General features: G+C 39.8%; 1 protein-coding gene across 1 annotated transcript; it reads right to left on the minus strand.

Moving 5' to 3' along the window:
• Nucleotides 287-904, minus strand: LOC107633327. The gene has a single exon (XM_016336967.1). The coding sequence runs from the start codon at nucleotides 902-904 to the stop codon at nucleotides 287-289; it is 618 nt and encodes a 205-aa protein (XP_016192453.1).

Here is a 21,987-nt window from a genome sequence, read left to right on the forward strand (position 1 = left end):
CCGACAAGACTTTTAGTCATGCTTGGTAACCATCTCGGCACGTCCACTCTGATCGTTCGTCATCACAAGTCCAAAATCCTCGACTACTGCCACTATAATCCTTCTTTTCCCATGGTTTATTCTCAACACGACTCTAAGCCCTTGAAATCCTAACGGCGACTTTACAGAGATAGAACTAGGTTACCCTCAAATCCAAGCAATATAATACTTAAGGCATACGCTTACCTTTTGTCGGAAGGTTTGACCCCGGCATAACACGTGCATCCACGGTACACACACGGCCTGACTATTGATTCTGACCTTCATTTCGGTTCCTCATGTGGCGACAATACTTAGATATATATCTAGGTTTCCCACATGCATAGCATCGACTATTTCCTTTCGCCTGACGAAACTGGGCTTTGTTGTCCCTTCGGTAGTTTCCTTGACCTTGCAGATACTGAGTAGTATGTCCATCTTTCTTGAAGTTCTGTCCCCTTGGTCCGAGGTAATCATCGCGTTCCCTACTAGTGTGTCCTTCATGAGTATCCCTTGATGAGGCTACCGTCTTTGCGTATTCTTCAACAACCCTCGCATTGTCCACCAATTCAGAGAATCTCATAGTCTCTAATGGAGCCACAGCACGCCTGATATCTTCCCTCAGCCCTACTTCATATTTAACGCATTTCCAGCCTTCATAGGACTCAGGGGCACCCTTACTTATCCTCAAGAACTTACAAAGTTCCTCAAACTTGCTGGTGTATTCAGCTATAGTCATGGACCCTTGTTTCAGCTGTAAGAACTCCAACTCTCTAGCCTCCTTTATCGACTCAAAAAGTACTTCTTGTAGAAGGCTTCCTCGAATAACGCCCAAGTAATGCTCATGTTCCGTTGGTGTAGTAGTCGACGCTCTCCTTGCCACCATTGCTGAGCTTCTCCCACTAGTTGATAAATCGCATGCTCAACGAACTGGTCATACGGTACATGTTGAGTTAGCAATGCATGCTCCACAGCTTGGAACCAGTTGTTTGCTTCAGTATGGTTTGTTGAACCAGTGAAAATCGGTGGGTCAGCTTTCTAAAAAGTATCTAGAGTTCTTAGAACACCTCTCAAGTTGCCCTTAGCACCCTCTCCATGTTCGTTTCTGCTTCCGGCCGGTTGAGCTAACCTCTGCATAACTTGCAAAGTTGCAGCAGCATTCACTTCCATGGTGTTCGCCAGATTCGCCATCGCCGCCATGAATTCGGCATGATTGTCAGCTGGTCGCTCATTCCTACTTTCTCGTGTACGTGCTCGACCTCGTTCGTGAGTGGCCATTGGGTTTCCTGTCTATACCAAACAGTCGATATCAAGGTGATCAGTCTCAATATCAAAAGCCTAGTGTTTCAATTATCCCTAAACAGGCACTCACAAACAAGCATGCTATGAAATATCAAGTAGATAACCTAAATAGCATGAAGGAAAAATGACCCAGAGTATGCAATGAAGCACAATCGGTCCATCCCTCAGGCTCACGAGGACGAACCGCTNNNNTGATACCACTAAATGTAACACCCTAATTAGCCTAAGCTTTACCTCGCGTCATAAAGCAAAGGTTAATCAGAGATTACGATAGTTCTAAGCTCATACATAATATATTTATAGAGAGAATAGTATAACCTAGAAGTCCGATGAAGGATATAGCTCAAAAGTAGGATTCCAAAGCACAAAACGTACTAACAAAGCTACTATCTTAAGGTACAAGAAACAGATAAGATATAATAAGAGATAAGTATATAATATCATAGGAAACTAGCCATGACTCGCGGAGTTTAAGCTGGCTAGCCATATACAGATATACAGAACCAGACAGTAAAAACAGCTTATACAAATTTGTTCTCAAATACAAGCCTCTAGGCAAAACCAAAATACAAAAGTGAGAGACATATATAAAATAAACCAAAAGACTTAAAAGGATGTCCGGATCCTCCGCTCCTGTCACCAACCAGACAACTCACTGAGATGGGTTGCGACCTGCATCTGAAAAACACAACAGAGATATGGCATCAGAACCGGAGGTTCTCAGTATGGTAACAATGCCCAGTGATGTAGGATATAAGACCCCGGGACGCCAAAGTAGGGCTGGAAGTGAGCCGAGCTGAGTCGAGCTAGACCAAGCTCAAGCTCGGCTCACGAAAATTGAGCTTGGCTCACGGCTCGACTCATTAACTATCGAGCTTATTTCTTAAGCTCAAGCTCGGCTCACCAAAAGCTCACGAGCTGGCTTGAGCTCATGAGCCGGCTCAAATAAGAGAAACATAAATATATAATTTATAATTTTATATCAATAAATTATAACTTATATATTTTTAAAAATATTTGAAAAGATCAATTTTATATATTGTTTATCTATCAATAAATTATAATTTTTTTTATTTATGTCCTATATTAAAATTATATGTAAAAAATAAATATAAATATTAAATAATTAAGATTGTTATATATATATATATATAATCGAGCCAGCTCACGAGCTAATGAGCTGAGCTTATCCAAGCTCAAGCTCGGCTCATTTAATTTATGAGCTCAATTTCAGGCTCAAACTTGGCTCACCAGCTCACGAGCTTAGCTTATCGAGCTATTAACGAGTCGAGCTCGAGCTGGCTCATGAGCTGGCTTGACTCACTTCCAGCCCTACGCCAAAGGCAATCCTAAGCTCCATACCCATCACAAGAGTTCAAACTTAAAGCATACTAAAACAAATAAGCATAAAATATAAACCTTAACATAACTAAACCGGGTAATTCTATCTTAGGAGATTTTTATTCTAACCAAATACCGCTGTCCTACAGCCTTCACCAACCTATCCTCCATGCGATCCCATTGCCACCGCCTTCCTAACCTCCTCAATCCCAGTAGAAAACACAATTACTTACAATACAAGTAAATCACAAGTAGAAACATATAAGGTAATTCAAATATCAAATAGGCATGTTATACGAATAGGCAAGCCATTTCAAGTAGTCAAAGCATACAAATAGATAGAAAATGCATATGATGAATGCCTGTCCTACTGGTTGTGATATCACATTGTCGGTTCAACTGCCAACCCGACACATCTCCATAGAGACGTCACCCTTCGGAATTCTCATATGGGAACCGCCGAGATATAGTACTCAGATCACTGTCTAGGTACCGGCGCCTGCACGCTCTAATGATCCGAAGGGATGCTAGCGGGTTCCTTTTGCCACCGACCTCGCATCTAAGCGCAAGCGGGACGAACCACCGCCCTTACGCCACCGCCGCTACCTCGACAGGCGGGATACAACCACAGCTCCTGCCGGGCGCATAGCGTCTCATAGTCTCAATATAAAAATGATACATCAGTGGTTTTTAGAAAACATTTTTCAGTATAAGATGGATCCATCATCTCATTCAGAGTCCCCGACTCATCTCAACCACCGTCAATCCAAAATTCAGTTTCCGAACATCAACAATTCATAATTCTCATCTCATATATCAATCATCCTTCACATGACATCAAACCATCCTCAGCCCGCCAGAAACCTAGGACTCCGTTTTCTAAGTTTTCCAAATAGTCATCAACTATAACCCTTAGGATATATCCCATGTTCTAATACTCAAATCCAAGCCCAAAAGTCTTAAAATGGTGTAATAAAAGCTTACAACCGTGTTGAAAAGGTGAAATAGTTAAAAACAAGTAAAATTTGAGAAACAGGGCGTGTGCGGCCGCACAGGGGTGTGTGCGGCCGCACAGGTGTGTGTGCGTGCGCACGCCCAGGAGATTTTAAAAGTGTGCGTGTGCACAGGGGTGTGTGCGTACGCATAGATACTAAAATCCATAAGGTTTGTTCGCTCGTACAGAATGTGCTAGCGCCCCCAACAGACTCCCCTTCCCGACTCGTGCGTGTGCACAGGGGTGTGTGCGTCCGCACAGGTCGCAATTCTCCATTGATGTGTGCGCGGACCAGCTGTGCTAGCGCTGCAACCAGTGAGCACTTCCCTGCCTGTGCATGTGCACAGGTCTGTGCATCTGCACAGATTGAAATTTTCGCAGGGTTGTGCGTGCGCACATATCAGAAATCCTGAAATTCTGCAACTTTGTAGAATTTCAGATTTTCAACACCAACTTTGAATGATCATAACTTCCTCTACAAAATTCCAAATTTTACAAACTTTATATCAATTTAAAGAGTTTTCAAAGATCTTTAATTCTAAATAAATTTCATCAAATTTTGAAAATTGAGGCAAAAGTTATGATCAGACAAATTTCACCAAAAATCCCTTTTTACCCAACTTTCACATATACCCAAATCTACCAAATCCACAAGCCACATCCAACTAAAAAAATACCAAAAGTCCATTTACAGCCCAATTTACTCTCTAGTGTCACTCTTCACCATTAATACCATTCTCTCCATCCTACTTCATTATTCTCAACCTTAATGATCCATTATGTATATAACCTTCCAAACACATATTCACTAATCATCATTTATCACTATAAATCTTCATAATCAACTCAACCATGATTCATATTATTAATCAACAACGTTCATTCATCCAATTCCATCATATCTCACATCATCATTTAACAACATCATCAATACCAATTCATTGTACATCATCAACTAACCAAACATCAACAACATATAAATTTTCAAACCTATCCTACGGGTCACTAGCCTAAGTGTCCATGAATATTATATACTACATAGAGAAAACCGAAACCATACCTTGGCCGATTCCCAATATGCACCAAAAATCCCAAATTGAGCCCAAGAGAAGCTTTCAATTACAATCTAAGCCACAAAGAATCTCCAACAAGCATCAACAATCTCCAAACTCACCATAATCAAGCTATATATACATAAAACATCATAAATCAACCTAGGGCTCATTATAATTGAAATTTCACAAGAGTTTCAATACCTCTTACCTTGTCCAACAGTTTTGGAAGCCAAAACTAACATCAATCAAAGGCTAGAGTGTACCTAAATACCCAAAATACAAGATTTCACTCAAAACCAAAACCTAATATTTTCGAATTTCTTAAGACAGAAACTGGGCATAATATTTCGAGATTCATACCTTTTTGGCTAAATGAAATTAACGGGCTCGGAGAGAGCTTCGCGTAGCAACTGACGGCATGCAAATCGGAGCACCGTAGCTCAAGTTATAAGAGAAAGAAGGAGAAGATGAATAGTGAATGAAACCCTCACCTCTCCTCTCTTCACTTCAACGTTGCTGCTGCTTATGTTGTGTTAAGGTGGCTGAATTGGCTACTTAAAGGGTTTATATAATGTTGGTCTTGGGCCCAACTTGGGCCCGGTCCAACCTGTTAGCATTTTTAGCCCGTGGCCCAACTTCGGGGCAAACCTTTAACACTAATGTCCGGTTTTCCATTTCTAATGTTTTTCTAAGGTTTTTGACTGTTTCCACTTTTTCTCGTGCAGTACCGGCAGAATTGAACCGGTTCAATCGGTTCAACTGCCGGTTCGCAATTTTTCACAGTTTTTCGCAGAAAATACATTTTCTAACTCGGAAGGACCTATTGAGTCCAAAAATCACATTTAAATCCCCAAATTCTCATCCTAACTTTTCGAAATTTAATTTGGGCATTTAAATGATTTTATTCGTGAAAAATCCGGTTCTTACACCTTCAACCTCCATTCATTATAGTCACTTTCTATAAATCAGTTCTATAATCTTTCTTAGTTCCACCTTCAGCCACCCCTGATAGTCATCATCATCAACCCACTCAAAGTAGTTGCATTGACTGCCCTTCTGCAAATTCAAAAATCATAAAACAGAAAATTGAGAAACACCTAACAACACAAAACAAGATGGAAAACCTTTAGCTTTTTCCAGAATACTTACCCGGTACTTTGGACATGCATGGAATAATCTATCTGGGTTCTCTGCTGTTCCATATTTTTTTATCACAGGTTTCAACCCACAGAAACATGATTTCTCAAGAGTTTTCCTCTAGGTTCGCATTGAAGTGCTGGAACCATTACTGCCATTCGATGGAAACGAAACACCACCGCTACGACCTCCTTTTTCTGCCTCTATCCTTGCCACAAACCAGCAATTTCAAGGTCTACCCAAGTATATGGCCGTCTGATTGTTGAACGCGACTTATTTATCATTGAATTGAAGATTAGGGTTCAAACACTAAGGGACTAATTTGAACTGTTTCAGCATAGTTACCTTGTCAGCAATAGCAGGGGACACCTAGGCATCTGCCACAGTGGTAGTTAACATCACACGTCAACCAATGTTAGCCAACTCTGCGAGGGAGATTACGGAAGGATGAACGTGAATAACTCGGTTATCTTTCGCGAACTATTTTGATTAACTTTATCTTTCGGAGATGACAATGGAGATCGAGGTATCTTTCAGGGATGATTTTGACTATTAACTCGAAAAAAGAATAAGGAGTTTCTACCTTGGTTGGGCTAAAGCGGAATGTATTAGCTTGCAGTTAGGCGTTAGCAGTTCCACAGGTTATGTCTAGACCTGCATCATCCATAATCCACATCGTAATTCAATCATTCATATTCAACATCTTAACTACATATTCTCAATTAGAGGAGTGGAAAAATCCCAATTAAAGTTGTTGATTTCAATTTTCTAGTGTTTTTGTTGTAACTCCAATCCAACCTATCTTATGTAAACACATTTCAATTTACCGCTGCAATCTCGGGATAAGTCCCTCTCCAAAATGGTTGTAAGCAATAAATGTGTAAGTGTCACTGTAGCCCAACAAAATCACAAGAATTTGCAAAACAAGAAAAATATCAACATTAAAGTTCAAAAGAAAAAAAAAGGAAAAATAAGATCAACATTGATGAAAGTAACAAGTTCAACTTGAACTATGTTCGGTTGTTCGCCGGGATAGATGGTCGGTTGTACAGCTAGTGTGAGCAATGGTAGGATATTAAGAATCTGGACCTGGGCGCGAGCTTAGCGAGGGAGAGTGCGGCCATGATCGTCAGTAAGTCGGTGAGTGAGGCCACCTGCAAGGACACTCCGATGCTAAATTAAGTGTCCGTACGATAAGGCGGCTAATTAGGGTAAAAGGATGACGTATCTGATGGAGGGGTAGGTCCCCTCCCTTTATCTGTAATGGTCAGGTGGTCCTTTCGTTTGGGTCCCATGTCTGAAAGCATCTACTAGCTGTCCAGACCGCCAGCTGTCCAGACTTTTACTAGGGGATGGCATCACGCGAGGTATGTTGACTTGGGCAGGTCGGGGACTCACCAGGTCAGAAGTAGGTCAGGTGTACCTCCGGTCCTTATTGGACTGGGCCAGAACAGTAGCCCCAACATGGCAAGCTGCGAGGATCGCAGTTGGCACATTTATGTTACTCATGTCTTCCCGTGCAACTGTCTTCACCTGGTTGTGACTTCGTTTGCGGGATTTACGCCTCTAGCGCGTGTGGGCTGCCCCAACTGTTGCTTGGGATATCATTTTAGTTTCCATGCCTAGGGAATTTAATGCCCTTTATGAGTGATTTGAAAGCAAGTGGAAAGGTCCATTTTACCCTGGCCTATCGCACTTCTTCCTCGACAGTTACCATTCCCGCACTCATATCTCCCTTTCATTTTTCATTTTCTACTTCCCTTTTTTTCATTCCCTTTTCGAAACTGCTATGCACACCCTTCGACATTTTTTCTTCCTCTTGTTCTATAATTTGCTGCATCCACCTCCATGCCATTTGTGAATCTTGCACTATTACAATTCTCTATTTTATCTTCTTTTGTCTCAGATACTAGTAAGTGAGCACTCTTTTATATTTATTTTGCCCACTTTGATGCTTCTTTTGCCGTTATTATCACATTTTGCTGCTGTTTTGCTTAGACGGAACTAGTGCCTGTTAGCTAGCTCTTAGGGGGTGTCGTAGGTGTTTCTTTTCTGGATTTAGGCCTAGAGATGGTATAATATAGGATAGTAATGACGTAGAAGAAATTAGTTTTAGTTTTGGCTTAGCCTGAGCTTTCGACTTCCAGAGATTTTGATATAAGTGGTGCCCCACTGTAGGTATGGCACAGCGACCTCCTGTGAATCATTATGCCTGGTGTACCACCGACATCACGAGCACATCCTCTAGAGTGACCGCGGAGGAATTATAAGAGTTTTGAAACTCGGGAGCGTTATGCAGTAGTGGTCCTGAGGAAGCCAATTATAACGTCTTTGTGTCGGGCCCTCGAGAACGTGTTTGTTAGCTCAACCTCGAGGCTCCCCAAGTTCCTGACTGGATGTGGGTGTATAAGCCCATGTTCACAGTTCTGGGAGTTCGTCTTCCTTTTTCTCTGTTTGTTATGGGCCTCTTAAACTGGTGTGACATTGCTCCCTCGCAACTCTATCTGTACAGCTGGGCAGCCATCCGGTGCTTCGAGATGGTTTGCGAGTACCTGGAGCTCCCGGCCTCCGTCAACGTTTTCCTCTTCTTTTTCTTGCTTACAAATCCCTCCCAAAAGGGTAAGCATAAAAATGGTACCTTTCTTTTTGAGCTGTGCAAAACTGGAAAATCTTAGGTCTCTTTAAGGATTCATTTCATGGTTTTAAAGAAACTTTCTTCATGGTAAGGCCAACTCGAGGTCGTCACCCTTTTGGGAGAAAGGCACATTCCGACCTATTGGAGCTTCAGTGTCGGCTCCAATCACTTAATAAAAATGACCTAGATGGATTAGGTCGGCAGAACCAATAGATCGCCGATGTCTTGTTGATGATTTTTTGTCCTAAAAACCTCAATTCCCATCTCTTAATGGGTGATCGGGAGGCTGGTCATGATTGTGTGGGTAAGATTTTGTCCCATATTGTTCTTCCATTTTTCCCGTCTTGTGCCTTGCTGTTTTGCTTTCGATTTCATAACTTTGCTTTTCGCTTCTTTTGCAGTTGGGATGGCGATGGGGCATTGATGAGGAGATTTATGACGGTTCGGAATTTCACACAAATAATTCCATTGATAGTATAGTCCAAACCGTCAATCGATCCTTAAATCAAATTTTAAATATATTGGTTGTCACAAGTACAAACGGCAATAAAAATTAACCGAAGTATTTAAACCTCGGGTCGTCTCACAAGAAATTGCAATGAAGTGCTCAATTATTGGCTATGAAGAAACACGGGGGGTTTGATTTATAAAAGGGGCAAGAAAATAAATGGCAAGAAATGTAAATCAAACAATTAAAGGAAGCAAATAATAAAAAGAGACATTCATGGCAAGAATTGAGAATTAAGGCTTTCTATCCTAGCCACTCATAACAATAATTAACAAGAGCTAATCATATTTCGTCATCTCCAACATCGGAAGAAAGTACAATGTCATCTTCAACATAGGGAGAAAGTCAAATAGGACTAGTAAATCTCAATCCAAAAGTCCTAATCAACTTACTAATTGAATTAGCAAGAGATTAGAGTCAATAGAAACAATATTAACTAATCACTCTAGATCACCAATCTAAATTGGGTATTCATGACTCAAGATTGCCTAATTCCTCTTTCCAAAAGAATGCTAAAAAAACTACTCTAACATCCAACCAAGCATTTTGTCAAACACTTGGAAGGCATAAAAGGAAAGCATTATAAATTGCAAGAATTAATGAAATCTACTACTACCCAATACAAGAGATCAACAACAACAACTAAAGGAAGCAAAATTAACATGAAATATCTCAAATTGCATTAAAGGAAATTTAAATTGACAAGAGTGTTCACAACATAAAAATGGCCAAAATGAGAAATTAACAAGAAGACATAGGAAAATCAAGACACTACAACAAGGAATTGTAAAGAAAACAAGATGAAGACAAGAAATTAACCCTAGATCTAAGAGAATTTAACCTAATCCTAACCTAATTCTAGAGAGAAGAGGGAGCTTCTCTCTCTAGAAACTAACTACATGCTTCCAAGTCTACAACTAAATGCTCCCCCTTTGTCCAAGCTTGAATTCTGCATGAAATACCCTCAGGAATGAGTTGGATTTGGGCTTGGGCAGCTTAGAAATTACCCCCAGCATTTTCACTTTAATGAGGTCACGTACGAGGTGTGACGCGTACGCATGGGTCACGCGTACGCGTCGTCTGGCATTTCACTTCTCACGCGTACGTGTCATGTCACGCGTGCGCCTCATGCCTCACGTGCGCCTCATGCCACACGTGCGCGTCGATGTATGCACTCCAAATCCTTGTTTTTCCATGAATTCTCCACTTTGCATGCTTTTCTCTTCACTTCTTCCATCCAATACTTGCCTTATGAACCTGAAATCACTCAACAACCACATCAAGGCATCGAATGGAATTAAAGAGAATTAAAATTAGCAATATAAAGGCCTAAAAAGCATGTTTTCACACTTAAGCACAAAATTAGGGAGAATTACAAAACCATGCTATTTCATTGAATAAATGTGAGAAAAGGTGATAAAATCTCCCAAATTAAGCACAAGATAAACCACAAAATTGGGGTTTATCAAACCTCCCCACACTTAAACCAAGCATGTCCTCATGCTAAAATCAAGAAAAAAACATAGGGTATCAACATTTATTCAATGCACACTATCTAAATGCAATCTATCTATATGCAATCTATCTAAATGAATGAAACTACTTGGTCAAAATAAATCCATTCCCAAGAAAGCATATATTAACACAAGGGCTAAAGCAATAGCAATCAAAGCAAACCCACAATTGAATTGAGTTATTGAATAGATTTTACAAACTTGCAAGAAAAGATGATCATAGGTGAAAACATGTAATTGAGCAATCGAACCCTCATCGGATGTGTATCCGCTCTAGTCACTCAAGTGTATAGGGTTGATTCACTCAATTCTCCCCTAATAATATTTTCTAAGATTTGTTTTTCATCTAACAATCAACAATTATTTCATGCATGTATACAAATACCATGAGGGCTTATCCATAGGTTGTAATGGGGCTAGGGTCAAGGTAGGATGCATATGGTCAAGTGAGCTTGAAATTTGAATCTTTGATTAACCTAAACTTCCCACCTAACCTATATAACAACCTATACAATTTTAAAGCTAACCTAACTACCCATTCTTCACTTTTTCACACACTCATGCATTTTCTTTTTGATCACCACACATATGCATTGATTTTTATTGAACTTTATTTTGGGGTATTTTGTCCCCTTTTTATTTCTTTTCTTTTTCTTTCTTTTTCTTTTTTTTTTATTTTTTTCTTTATATATATATATATATATATATATATATATATATATATATATATTTTCTTTTTCAAACTAAAATACACACAAAAGCATCAATGCATATGGTTTAAATATAACTGATACATGAGTATGTACCCAATTTCCATGATTTTCAACAAAACCACAAAATACATTTTTATCTCTACCCAATGTTCCCAACTCTCTCAAATTTGAATGATAAGCACTCTCACTAGCCTAAGCTAATCAAAGATCCAAACAAGGGATATTTATTGTTTTTCACTTAGGGCTTGTAATGTGCTAAAATTAAGAACAAATGGGTTTAGCATAGGCTCAAAGTTGGCTAACAATGGAAGATAAAGAGTAGGCTATTTGGGTAAGTGAGCTAATTGAAACAATGGCCTCAATCATATAAGTGCATTCATACACAAAATAATGGACATATAGAATCAAACAAATCAAAGATTGTAATCATAGAAAGAGAATAATGCACACAAGAAGGAAAATAAGTGGTTGTATGATGTAACCACGCAATTAGGCTCAAAACTCACATGCTTGTGTTCTTAGCTCAAAAACACGTCGCACAATATATATAATTCAAGAAAGTTCTAAAAAATTTTTTTTCAATCAATTGGGGTGCCCTATAGATAGATTTCTTGGAAAATTTTATTATTTTGACTAAGCTTATTGTATTATATATGCAAAATAAGAAAATGCAACTAAAAATCCTAAAAGACCTAAGAATGAAATGCAAAAGTATTGGGATTAGAAATTTATCACCCAAAAATACCGATCGGTCGGATGACCTCCCAACACTTAAAAGTTTGCACCATCCTCGGTGCACTCAAAGATGAGCAAAGGGGTACGGCAACTTTCCGAATTGCCACTTTCAGCTAGTGGATCAATCGGTTGCTGGGTGTTCTTTCTCTCGCTTCCGTTTTTGCTTATCACAAATCATCCTAAACAATAGAAAACAGGATAGTAAGACAAGTAAATGCAAAAGCAAGGAAGCGTAGATTGTTAGAATGAGGTAAAAACCATTAGAATTGAGTGAGTTCATTAGTGTGACATTAAGGAAGAATAGGTGTGTGAATTCTAAATTAGGCGCCCTTTAGAACACACACACACTATCATAGAGAGATATGTCACAATTACACAAAGAAAGTATACACGTCACTCATTCTAGTGTGCTTGAGATGCTTCAAAGAGAACTTGTAGGTTAAGGCAACCAAACAAGTAGTGAAGAAGCATGAAAGCATTCAAGCAATTAATCAAGAAATTGTGAATTGGATAATGAATGGACATTGATTGATGTGCAAGTAAACTTAGTGAACAAAATGGTATATGAAACTTACACAACAATCAATGACACATATTGAAGTTTGTTTGCAACACCTATGTAACATAAAGGTGGAACACATGGGTGCTATGGAACTTAGGAAAAAGAAGATAGAAATGAAAATCAATCACATAGCAAGCATGGTCCACAAAGCTTAGAAAGCTTAAAAATATGTCACTAGGTAAGCTTTCGATCCAATTTCACAATTCTAAAATCTCAATACATGAAATAGGTGATGTAAATAAAGGTCAATCATAAACAAGTATTACCTAAAAAAATGCATTGATAATGTACAATTGCCTCACAATGGATGATGAACGCATGGTGGCCAAAACATGCAATTTAAAAGAGTTAAGATGCTTGAAGGCAATGTACAAGTACTTGGTATGCATAAATGTTAAGCATGAAAAAGTTTAAAACCAAGTAAATAAATATAACCTCAACAAAGAATCCAACAAGGAATATAAACAAAAATGATGTTAAGATAACATCCTATCAGTAATCAGCAGCAATAAACAGTAAACAAGATTAGTAATCCAACACTTATAATGAAAACAAAGAATAACAAAAATTAAACTAACTAAACGATTAACTAACTAACTAACTAAAAGAAATGGTGTTATATGGTGCTTGGTAGTGTTGGCTGATGGTTGAAGGGTAGAAAGGAAGGGGGAGAAGAGAGAAGAAGGAAAGAAATGGAAAGAAGAGAAGAAAAAAAGGTGGGTAAAACAGGGCATCTCATGCGTACACGTGAGGCGATGCGTAAGCGTGGTAGGGTGAAAAGGGATCGACGCGTACGCGTGATGGGTTATTCAGAGGGGTGACGCGTACGCGTGGGTGGGTTTTGTGCTAAAGGCACAATTCCAGCCCAAAACTCGCACAACTCTCTGGAATTTGTATGGGAAGTGAAACTTTTGAATCCACGCGTACACGTGGGCGAGGCGTACGCGTGGATGGTTGAAAAGCTTGGGGTCACGTGTACACGTGGGTGACGCGTACGCGTGGCATGGTGCTCTGTTTTTCAAATTTTTTCAAGTTCTTGCACCAAACCAAGCATTCCAAACCTCCAAACAGCTACCAAAACACCATAAAACCTTATTTAACCTACTAGACTCCCAAATAAACTTAACAAACTAAACAAAACATGAAATTAAACTAGTTTTACCAATATGTACAAAAAGGAAAAAGGGAAAGATGTTACCATGGTGGGGTGTCTCCCACCTAGTACTTTTGTTTATTGTCCTTAAGTTGGACTTATGGGGAGCTCTCATCAAGGTGGCTTGTGCTTAAATCCATCCTTGAACATCCACCAATACTTGGACTTCTAATAGGCTCTATTTGATGGAGTTCTTCACAAACCATGAGCTCCCAAAGTTGATCCTCCTCTAGTAATCCGGGATCCCATACTTTATTTTCATACCCGTCTTCAAGTTGATCATGTTGATTCCCTCCGGGTGGTAAAGAAGCCGAATTCTCACTAAGGCACCAAACTAACCTCCTAGACCCATCCAATTGAGCACTACACTAATCCATGCTCCTCAATTTTGAGCTTCCAACCATAATGAGCCTAGACTTATAACGCCAACCACTAAACATCCTCCTCTTACGCTTCATTTCACAAAGAGCCCTAAGTTGGCCATCCGTTTCAAGCAAACCAAATTCAAGTGGGATAATAAAGCTAAGAGTTAGAAGTTTTACCCACTCAAATGAAGGATTAGATGACAACTTAGGTAGAGGAGTTCCCGACGGTCTTGATAAAGCACACTCTACTCCCGTCCATCCTCTTATAGAGACTTTCACCACTTGACAAGGTTCTTCAAGCTCTACCTCTTGTCAAGCTTCCTCAAGTTCACATTCTTCTTCACCAATGTCCTCTAGCTCTTCCCCATCACTCAAATCATAAATAAGGTGTTGAGTGAAATCTACCCCTTCATCAATTCCGAGTCCATTGGGGAAGGATTCCTCAAATTCAAAAGGATCATATGTTGATGCGGAATTATCATAGATAGGGGAACTTGGCGCTTGCCCCACTGATAAACCCATATTTTATGATATATTTTGTGCCTAATTTAAGTGATTTATTCAATCCTTCACTCACTTATTCATGTTAATTGCATGGTTTTACTTTCCCTTCCTTATTATGTGAGATATGTGAAAAATATGTTTCCTATGCTTTAAGAATAATTATTTTAATTATCCTTTATTACCATTCGATGCCGTGATTTGTGTGTTGAGTAGTTTCAGATCTTCTAAGGCAGGAATGACTTAAAGGATGGAAAGGAAACATACAAAAATGGAAGGAAAGCACAAAATGGAGTTTTTGAAGAAACTGGCAGCGACGCGAACGCGTGAATGACGCGAACGCGTGCCTTGAGCAGAACGCAGATGATGCAGATGCATGACCGAAGCGAATGCATGATAAGAAAAACTCCAGATGACGCGACCGCGTGACCCACGCGGACGCGTGACAGAGGCTACGCACCAGAAATTACAGAAAATGCTCCCAGCGATTTCTGAAGCCCTTTTTGGCCCAAATCCAAGTACAGAAAGCACATATTAGAGGTTATAAAGTGGGGGAATACATCCATTTAAAAGGAGAGTCTCCAATTATTTACTTTTGATGATTTAAATGTAGTTTTTAGAGAGAGAGGTTCTCTCCTCTCTCTTAGGATTAGGATTTAGGATTTCTTTGCTTTCAGGATTGTTTCTTTTTATCAGGTTCAATTTTCCTTTTATTTATTTTCCTTATTTAATTTATGAATATCCATGTTAGATTTGATTTTCTTTATTAATGCAATTTGAGGTATTTTCAAATTTAATTTTGCTTAGCTTATATGGATGCTGTTAATTTAATTTAGATATTTTCTTCCTTTTGACTTTGGTTAAGTAATTGGTGACGCTTGAGTTATCAAACTCATTGTTGATTGAAAATTGGAATTCTTCAAGAATTAATTCGAGTTCCAATAACTCTAGCCTTTTCCAAGGAAAGACTAGGACCCGAGGAATCAAAATTAATTCATCCACTTAACTTACCTTCATAGTTAGAGGTTAACAAAGTGGGAGAAAAATCCAATTCTCATCACAATTGATAAGGATAACTAGGATAGGACTTCCAGTTCTTATACCTTGCCAAGAGTTTTATTTTATAGTTATTTATTTACTTTACTTGTCATACTTCTTTCTTACTTTCAAAACCCCCAATTTACAAGACTCATAACCAATAATAAGAACACCTCCCTGCAATTCCTTGAGAAGACGACCCGAGGTTTAAATACTTCGGTTATCAATTTTAAAGGGGTTTGTTACTTGTGACAACCAAAACTTTTGTAAGAAAGGTTGATTGCTTGGTTTAGAAACTATACTTGCAACGAGAATTTATTCTAACTTCTAAACCATCAATCTTCAGTTCTTCAAAATGGCGCCGTTGCCGGGGATCTGCAAACGTGTGCCTTATTATGGGTTATTGTAAATATTTTATTTTGCCTGTTTATTTATTTTATTTCTGCTTTTTAATTTTTATTAGCTACTATGAATTCTCACCCCTCTCGCTTTGAGTTTGGTTCTAATATTGTTGAAAGGAGTGAAAGCTATAACAGGAATATGCATCAAGGTCAGCGAAATCAAAGATGGATGGAGTCAAGAGGATTTGATCAACCCTTTAGGCAACAACACCCTCCAAGATATCATGGACAAAGACCATTCTACAATGCATACCAAGCTGATAGATATGGTGGACCACCCTGTAACTACCAACAAGCCCCACCCTGTGCTTATAGACCACCCTCCCAACGTAGCTTTGAACCACCACACTCACAAGTTCCTTTTCACCATTCACCACCATATGATCCTTATTTACCCCAATCCCAATCCGATTACTCCCAAACACCACCACTTCCCTACGTACCATGTCCAAATCCATCACCTCCAGAATCACAGGCTCGCCTCAAGGAAATAGTAGATCAACTTCAAACAACCCTTCATCAACTGGAGTAAGCAATAAGTCAATTATCTTCTAGACGTTCGGGCATTCAAGGACCTTCCACAACCCCATGTGGACAATCTAATGAAGAGCGTAAATCCAAGAAGCAAATCTCCTTGATGATGATAGTCACAAGTCAAGTTCTCCTAGTAATGAACTTGCATCCGCAAGTGAATTCTCTGAGATTGAAAAACCTTATCCAAGTGAATACGAAGAAGATACGGAGGTAGATTTCTCTCAACCTCCAGCTTATGACTTGAGTGATGAGGAAGACATAGAAGACTTTGATCAGGACGATGTTGCATTTGAAGAATTCTGCAAGGAAGTGGAGAAATTCATAGAAGAGCACAAGGGAGTAGAACTTACAGAACCACTGGAAACACCTACCCCAAGGCCATTACCACCTAATAAAAGCTTCAAGTGGGTACAATCCTTAACCTTTATCTTTACTTTTCCACTTGAATATGGTTTGCTTGAAACAGATGGCCAGCTTAGAGCTCTCTGCGGCTTTAAGAGTAAGAGGGAAATGGCTTGCACTCAGAGCTGGTGCACAAGGTTCAATAAGGTTCTACACTTCAACTCGAAGTGCACGGATTGGCATCATGTTCAATCGAATGGATCTCGAAAAACGTTTAGTTATCTTGGTGAGAATCTAATTTCTAAACCGCCCAGATGGAAAAATATAGATCAAGATGAAGGTGGATTTAAAAGCAAAGTTTGGGATCCTGGAATCTATTCTGACATTCGTCATCCCGGGAGCCTGAGAATCTGTTTGAAGCTGCTCAGAAGCTTTACATGCCTAGTTTGGGACCCCGGAGGCTGTTGGCATTCCAAACATTGGTGGAGATTTCTGGATGAGTTTAAGCATAAGCCACCATAACAGGAAGCTCATCCAATGTCCAACTTAAGGACTTTAACTAAAAGTGCTAGGTGGGAGACAACCCACCATGATATGGTCGTTTCTTTTTCAGTTTTATTTCGTGTTATTTATTTTTATTCTTTTTTCAATTGAACCTGAATATTATTCATTAGCATTGCATACTACATAATTACATAATTACATATATATAAAAAAAAGGCGTGCGACGTGACCGCATTGCTCATGCGATTGCGTCAGTTGCGAAAACCACCTCCCACGCGTCCGCGTCATTCACGCAGCCGCGTGATCTGGAAATCGGCGTAAAGATCCAACGCCCAGAAAGTTGGGTTGGAATCGTACGACTGTTGTGCATTTCGCACAAAACGACCCACGCGGTCGCGTCCCTGACGCGATCGCGTCACTTGCACAACACCCATCCCACGCGATAGCGTGAGCGATGCGTCCGCGTCGCGCGGATATCATGGCACCCCAGTGGAAACAGAGAGTTACGCCGAAACGATGCTGGAATTGTACGTTTTGCACAATTTTCGGCGACGTGGTCGCATGCCCCACGCGACCACGTCATCCATCCTTTTTTCCATTCCATGCGGTCGCATCACTCACGCGATCGCGTCAACCCCCATTCCACCCCAGCCATGCGATCGCGTGCCCCACGCGATCGCGTGGATTCAAATTCATTAACCCCCCAGTGACGCGAAATCCTACCCTGTCGCGCCCCCCAACCCCTTTCTTCTTCCTCTTCTCTGCAACCCCCCTCTCTACCCCTCGCCACCCACAACCACCACCAAAAAACCCCCTGCCTTCGAACAGCCACCACCGCCGCGCCAACCGCCCCTCAACCGCCGCGTCAGCCACCACCACAACCACCCCCTACCATCTCTCTGCCCTACTTTCATTCATACGCTTACCAGGTTCCGCCAAACGCCACTCTTTCAATTTGTAGTTAATTGCATATTTTTCCGTTTATGTCAAAATTAGGCCAGTTAGATATGCATGTTGTAGTGGATTCTAGGTGGTTAGGTAGCCTAGGATGTGGTTAGTGGATCTAGGCCTGGTTAATTACGCTGTTTTTGCTACTTGTTTTATAATTTTTGCAATTCTGCTGTTGCTGTGATCTAAGTATTGTTCATATGATATTCTTACTGTTCATGCTGATATTGCGACTGCTCTTTCATGTTCATATTATTTATATCTATTTGCAGTTTATTTTAATTTATATGAACTATTCTGCTTGCTGTTTATTTTCCGGGAACATCCAATTTTAGCTAGAATACTGCCCAATTTTCTGTAAATTGTTTTAATTCTCATTCATGTATTGGTTTTGGCATTTTCAATTTTGCTTTCCTTAGCTTTCACCAAACTAATTCCTGAATGCACGGGCCCGCATTCCTATTCCTTTTGTTTCCCCGATTAATAAATCACATTATTGATGATTTGATTTCAAATTTTCGTTATTGATATATCTGTATGAATCATCAACAACTTGATTTCCTTGCTTGAATATGAGTTATGTGTTGCTTCAAATTGTGAAATTCTTGTTACTTAGAAACCAATCATCTTGCCACTTACTCTAACTTTCTTTTTACTAACTCACAGATTTTTGATTTCTAACCTCTTTTTCAATTTAACACCACTTTTAACTTTCTAACAACCCCCTCTGCTTTTTGACTCACTCTTTACTTTTACTTTTTAACTCAAGGCATGTTTATGGTTTTTCCTAATTAACATGAATTCTATTTATATTACATTTTGGATTGAAATTTCTCATCTCAGCTTTTTAATTCCAAACCAATCCAAAATGCACAATTATTCAACTCATTTTATTATTCTACTGCTCCTTTGCCACTATGTGCTTATTTTGTTATTTGCCTACTTATTTTCCTGTTTTTATTATATCCTAGATTTCTGTTTTTCAGGATGTCTGGCACCAAAGAAAATGAAAAGGAAAGGCAATAACTGGCAAACAGAAAAGAGGAGAATCCTCTATGTCCATCCTGGACATCATGCATGATGACTCCTGGCGGGAGAAACACTTTACCCGCAGGAGAAGGCTAACCAGCTACTCCCTGCCACTGATCCCATTAAGTTTGCAAACAGATACTGCGAGCTGAAGTATCTGGTGTTTGCAACCTTCAGGAACCTGTACCTGGAGCGGACTCTGAAAATTCCGGAAGAACTCCAGCAATACACCTCCGATCAAATCAAACAAAGAGGCTGGTTCTTCCAGGAGAGAAACCTGACAGAGGTCAATGGTTCTTGGGTAAGAGAATTTTACTGCAATTACTTCAAAACTTCCCTAGATGCAGTGAACCTAAGAGGGAAGCAGATACTGATCACTGAAGAGGCCATTGAGGATATTCTACAGCTTCAGCCTAAATCCGATCAGCTTGATGGTTACCAAAAGGCTGAGGAGGACATGCGCTTCATGAGGTTTGACTGGGATGTGGTCAAGGCAAGGATAGCCCTTGACCCAACTGTCCCATGGGTCATGGGTCAGAACACCACCATGCCTAAGGAAATCAAGCGGATATACTTAAAAATGATGAGGCTCAGCTCTGGCACCAGATCTTGAGCAACTTTATTATGCCAAGTACTCATGAGACGGAGCTACCTGCCGCTATGATCACCCTCCTCTGGTGTGTGATGGAGGGTAAGGACATGTACGTGCCACGATTCATCCGGTACTACATGGCCAGGTCCACATCAGAGGCACTCTCCCCTTCCCATATCTGATTACCCAGCTCGGACGTCGAGCTGACGTGCCTTGGGAGGATGCTGATGAGAAGCCACCTGTTGCAGAATGCAAGAAGATTATCCCTCACAGCAGGAACTTTCTGGCTTTGGGCTACAGACCTCCATTCCTCACTGCCCCTGATGAGACAGCCACACCTTCACCTGGCCCCTCTTCATCTACTGCTACCCCAGCTACCACCACTGCACCTCCACCTGCCTCAGAGCCAGTTTATCACCTCGTGCACCGCCTATTTCAGCAGCTAGACCAGATGGAGCGCCGCAACCGGCACCGATATGAGAGATTTGAGTGTCGCAGCAAGTGACGCTATGAGCACCTAAAGCTAATGATACGATCTGGCGGCGACATCCCCTCCGAGCCTGACACACCATCAGAGCCATCTGAGGAGGAGGTGGATGATCATGAGGCGGAGACCCATCCACAAAGAGAGGCTGAGCAGGCAGGCCCGGAGCAGGCTGCATCACAGCAGGAGGAGCCGCATCAGATTCAGGCTGCAGACCCAGAGGTTCCTATACAGTCAGCACCTCCTCTGCAGCAGGCAGATCCTCAGACCACCACCACAGAGACTCCAGCCACCCATCTTTAGTACTTATATATTGCTCTTTTCATGTATTTCTACTCTATTTCTGCATGTTGCACTTTAGTTTATATTTTAGCCAGTTAGTTTAGTTACAATTCTAACTTATTAGTTATAGAATATGTGGATTAATTAGTATAGTTTACCCTTTTAGTATATGATAGTTTGGTTTAAATTGAAAATAAAAAGGAAGTAAACTAGAAACTTTAACATAAACAATCCACACACATTGTATATATAGCATTACATGTTAGTTAGTTAACAACATTTCATCAAGGAGAAACACTAAAACTTTAAAGCCACCCTAAGATTTACATTGAGAATAATGGGAACTCTTAATTTTTACTTGCATGACATATATAACTAAGATATGATTTTTGAGCTAGAGAACACACAGCCTGTGAGTTTTGAGCTTAACTGTATGGTTACATTCAAACCATAATATTTTATTCCTGTGTGTTTTGCCCTTCTTTTTTATTCTGATGTTCTTTACTTTGTTTTAATCTATATGTCCAATTATAGAATATAGATAAATACCAAGAAAGTGATTGAGGCCATTGTTTGATTCTAGCTCACTTATCCCAAATTAGCCTACCTTTTACATCACCCTTGTTAGCCCCATTGAGCTTTTAATCCCCTCTTGTTCTATAAACCACATTACTAGCCTTAAGCAGAAAAACAAAATAAAAATCCCAAGTTGAATCCTTGGTTAGCTTAAGATAGAAATTGTGTATTGTTTAAGTGTAGAGAACCTTATGGGAACATGGATGATAAAAACAAAGGTAGAAAGTTAAAAAGAATAAAGACATTTCAAAATAAAAGTTTTGGGAAGCATGCTCATGTGAAATCAAATAAACATATATCTCTGCTTAAATTGTTAATTGTCTTGCAAGTTTATAAATTATTTTTCTTTCCCATCTCAATAGTAAAAGTGCTTTAACATTATCTAAGGTTTGACTATGCATATATGACTCCTTGAGAATATGAATTAGTTCAACTACATGTAAGTTTTATATACAAGTGAATGACAATTAGAATTGCATGATTCATTTAGGTAGTTGCATTTAGAATAGATTGCATTGCATGAGATTTCACCACTTTAACTTTAACCTTACTCTTTATCTTGGATTTAGCATGAGGACATGCTATTGTTTAAGTGTGGGGAGGTTGATAATCCCATATTTTATGATATATTTTGTGCCTAATTTAAGTGATTTATTCAATTCTTCACTCATTTATTCATATTAATTGCATGGTTTTACTTTTCCTTCCTTATTATGTGAGATAT

Source organism: Arachis ipaensis, chromosome B03, assembly GCF_000816755.2.
Source record: "Arachis ipaensis cultivar K30076 chromosome B03, Araip1.1, whole genome shotgun sequence".
NCBI lineage: Eukaryota > Viridiplantae > Streptophyta > Magnoliopsida > Fabales > Fabaceae > Arachis > Arachis ipaensis.

What these genes read in the sequence shown, in the direction of transcription:
- LOC107633327 (XM_016336967.1), bottom strand. Translation starts at nt 904, where the DNA reads ATGGTGGCAAGGAGAGCGTCGACTACTACACCAACGGAACATGAGCAT.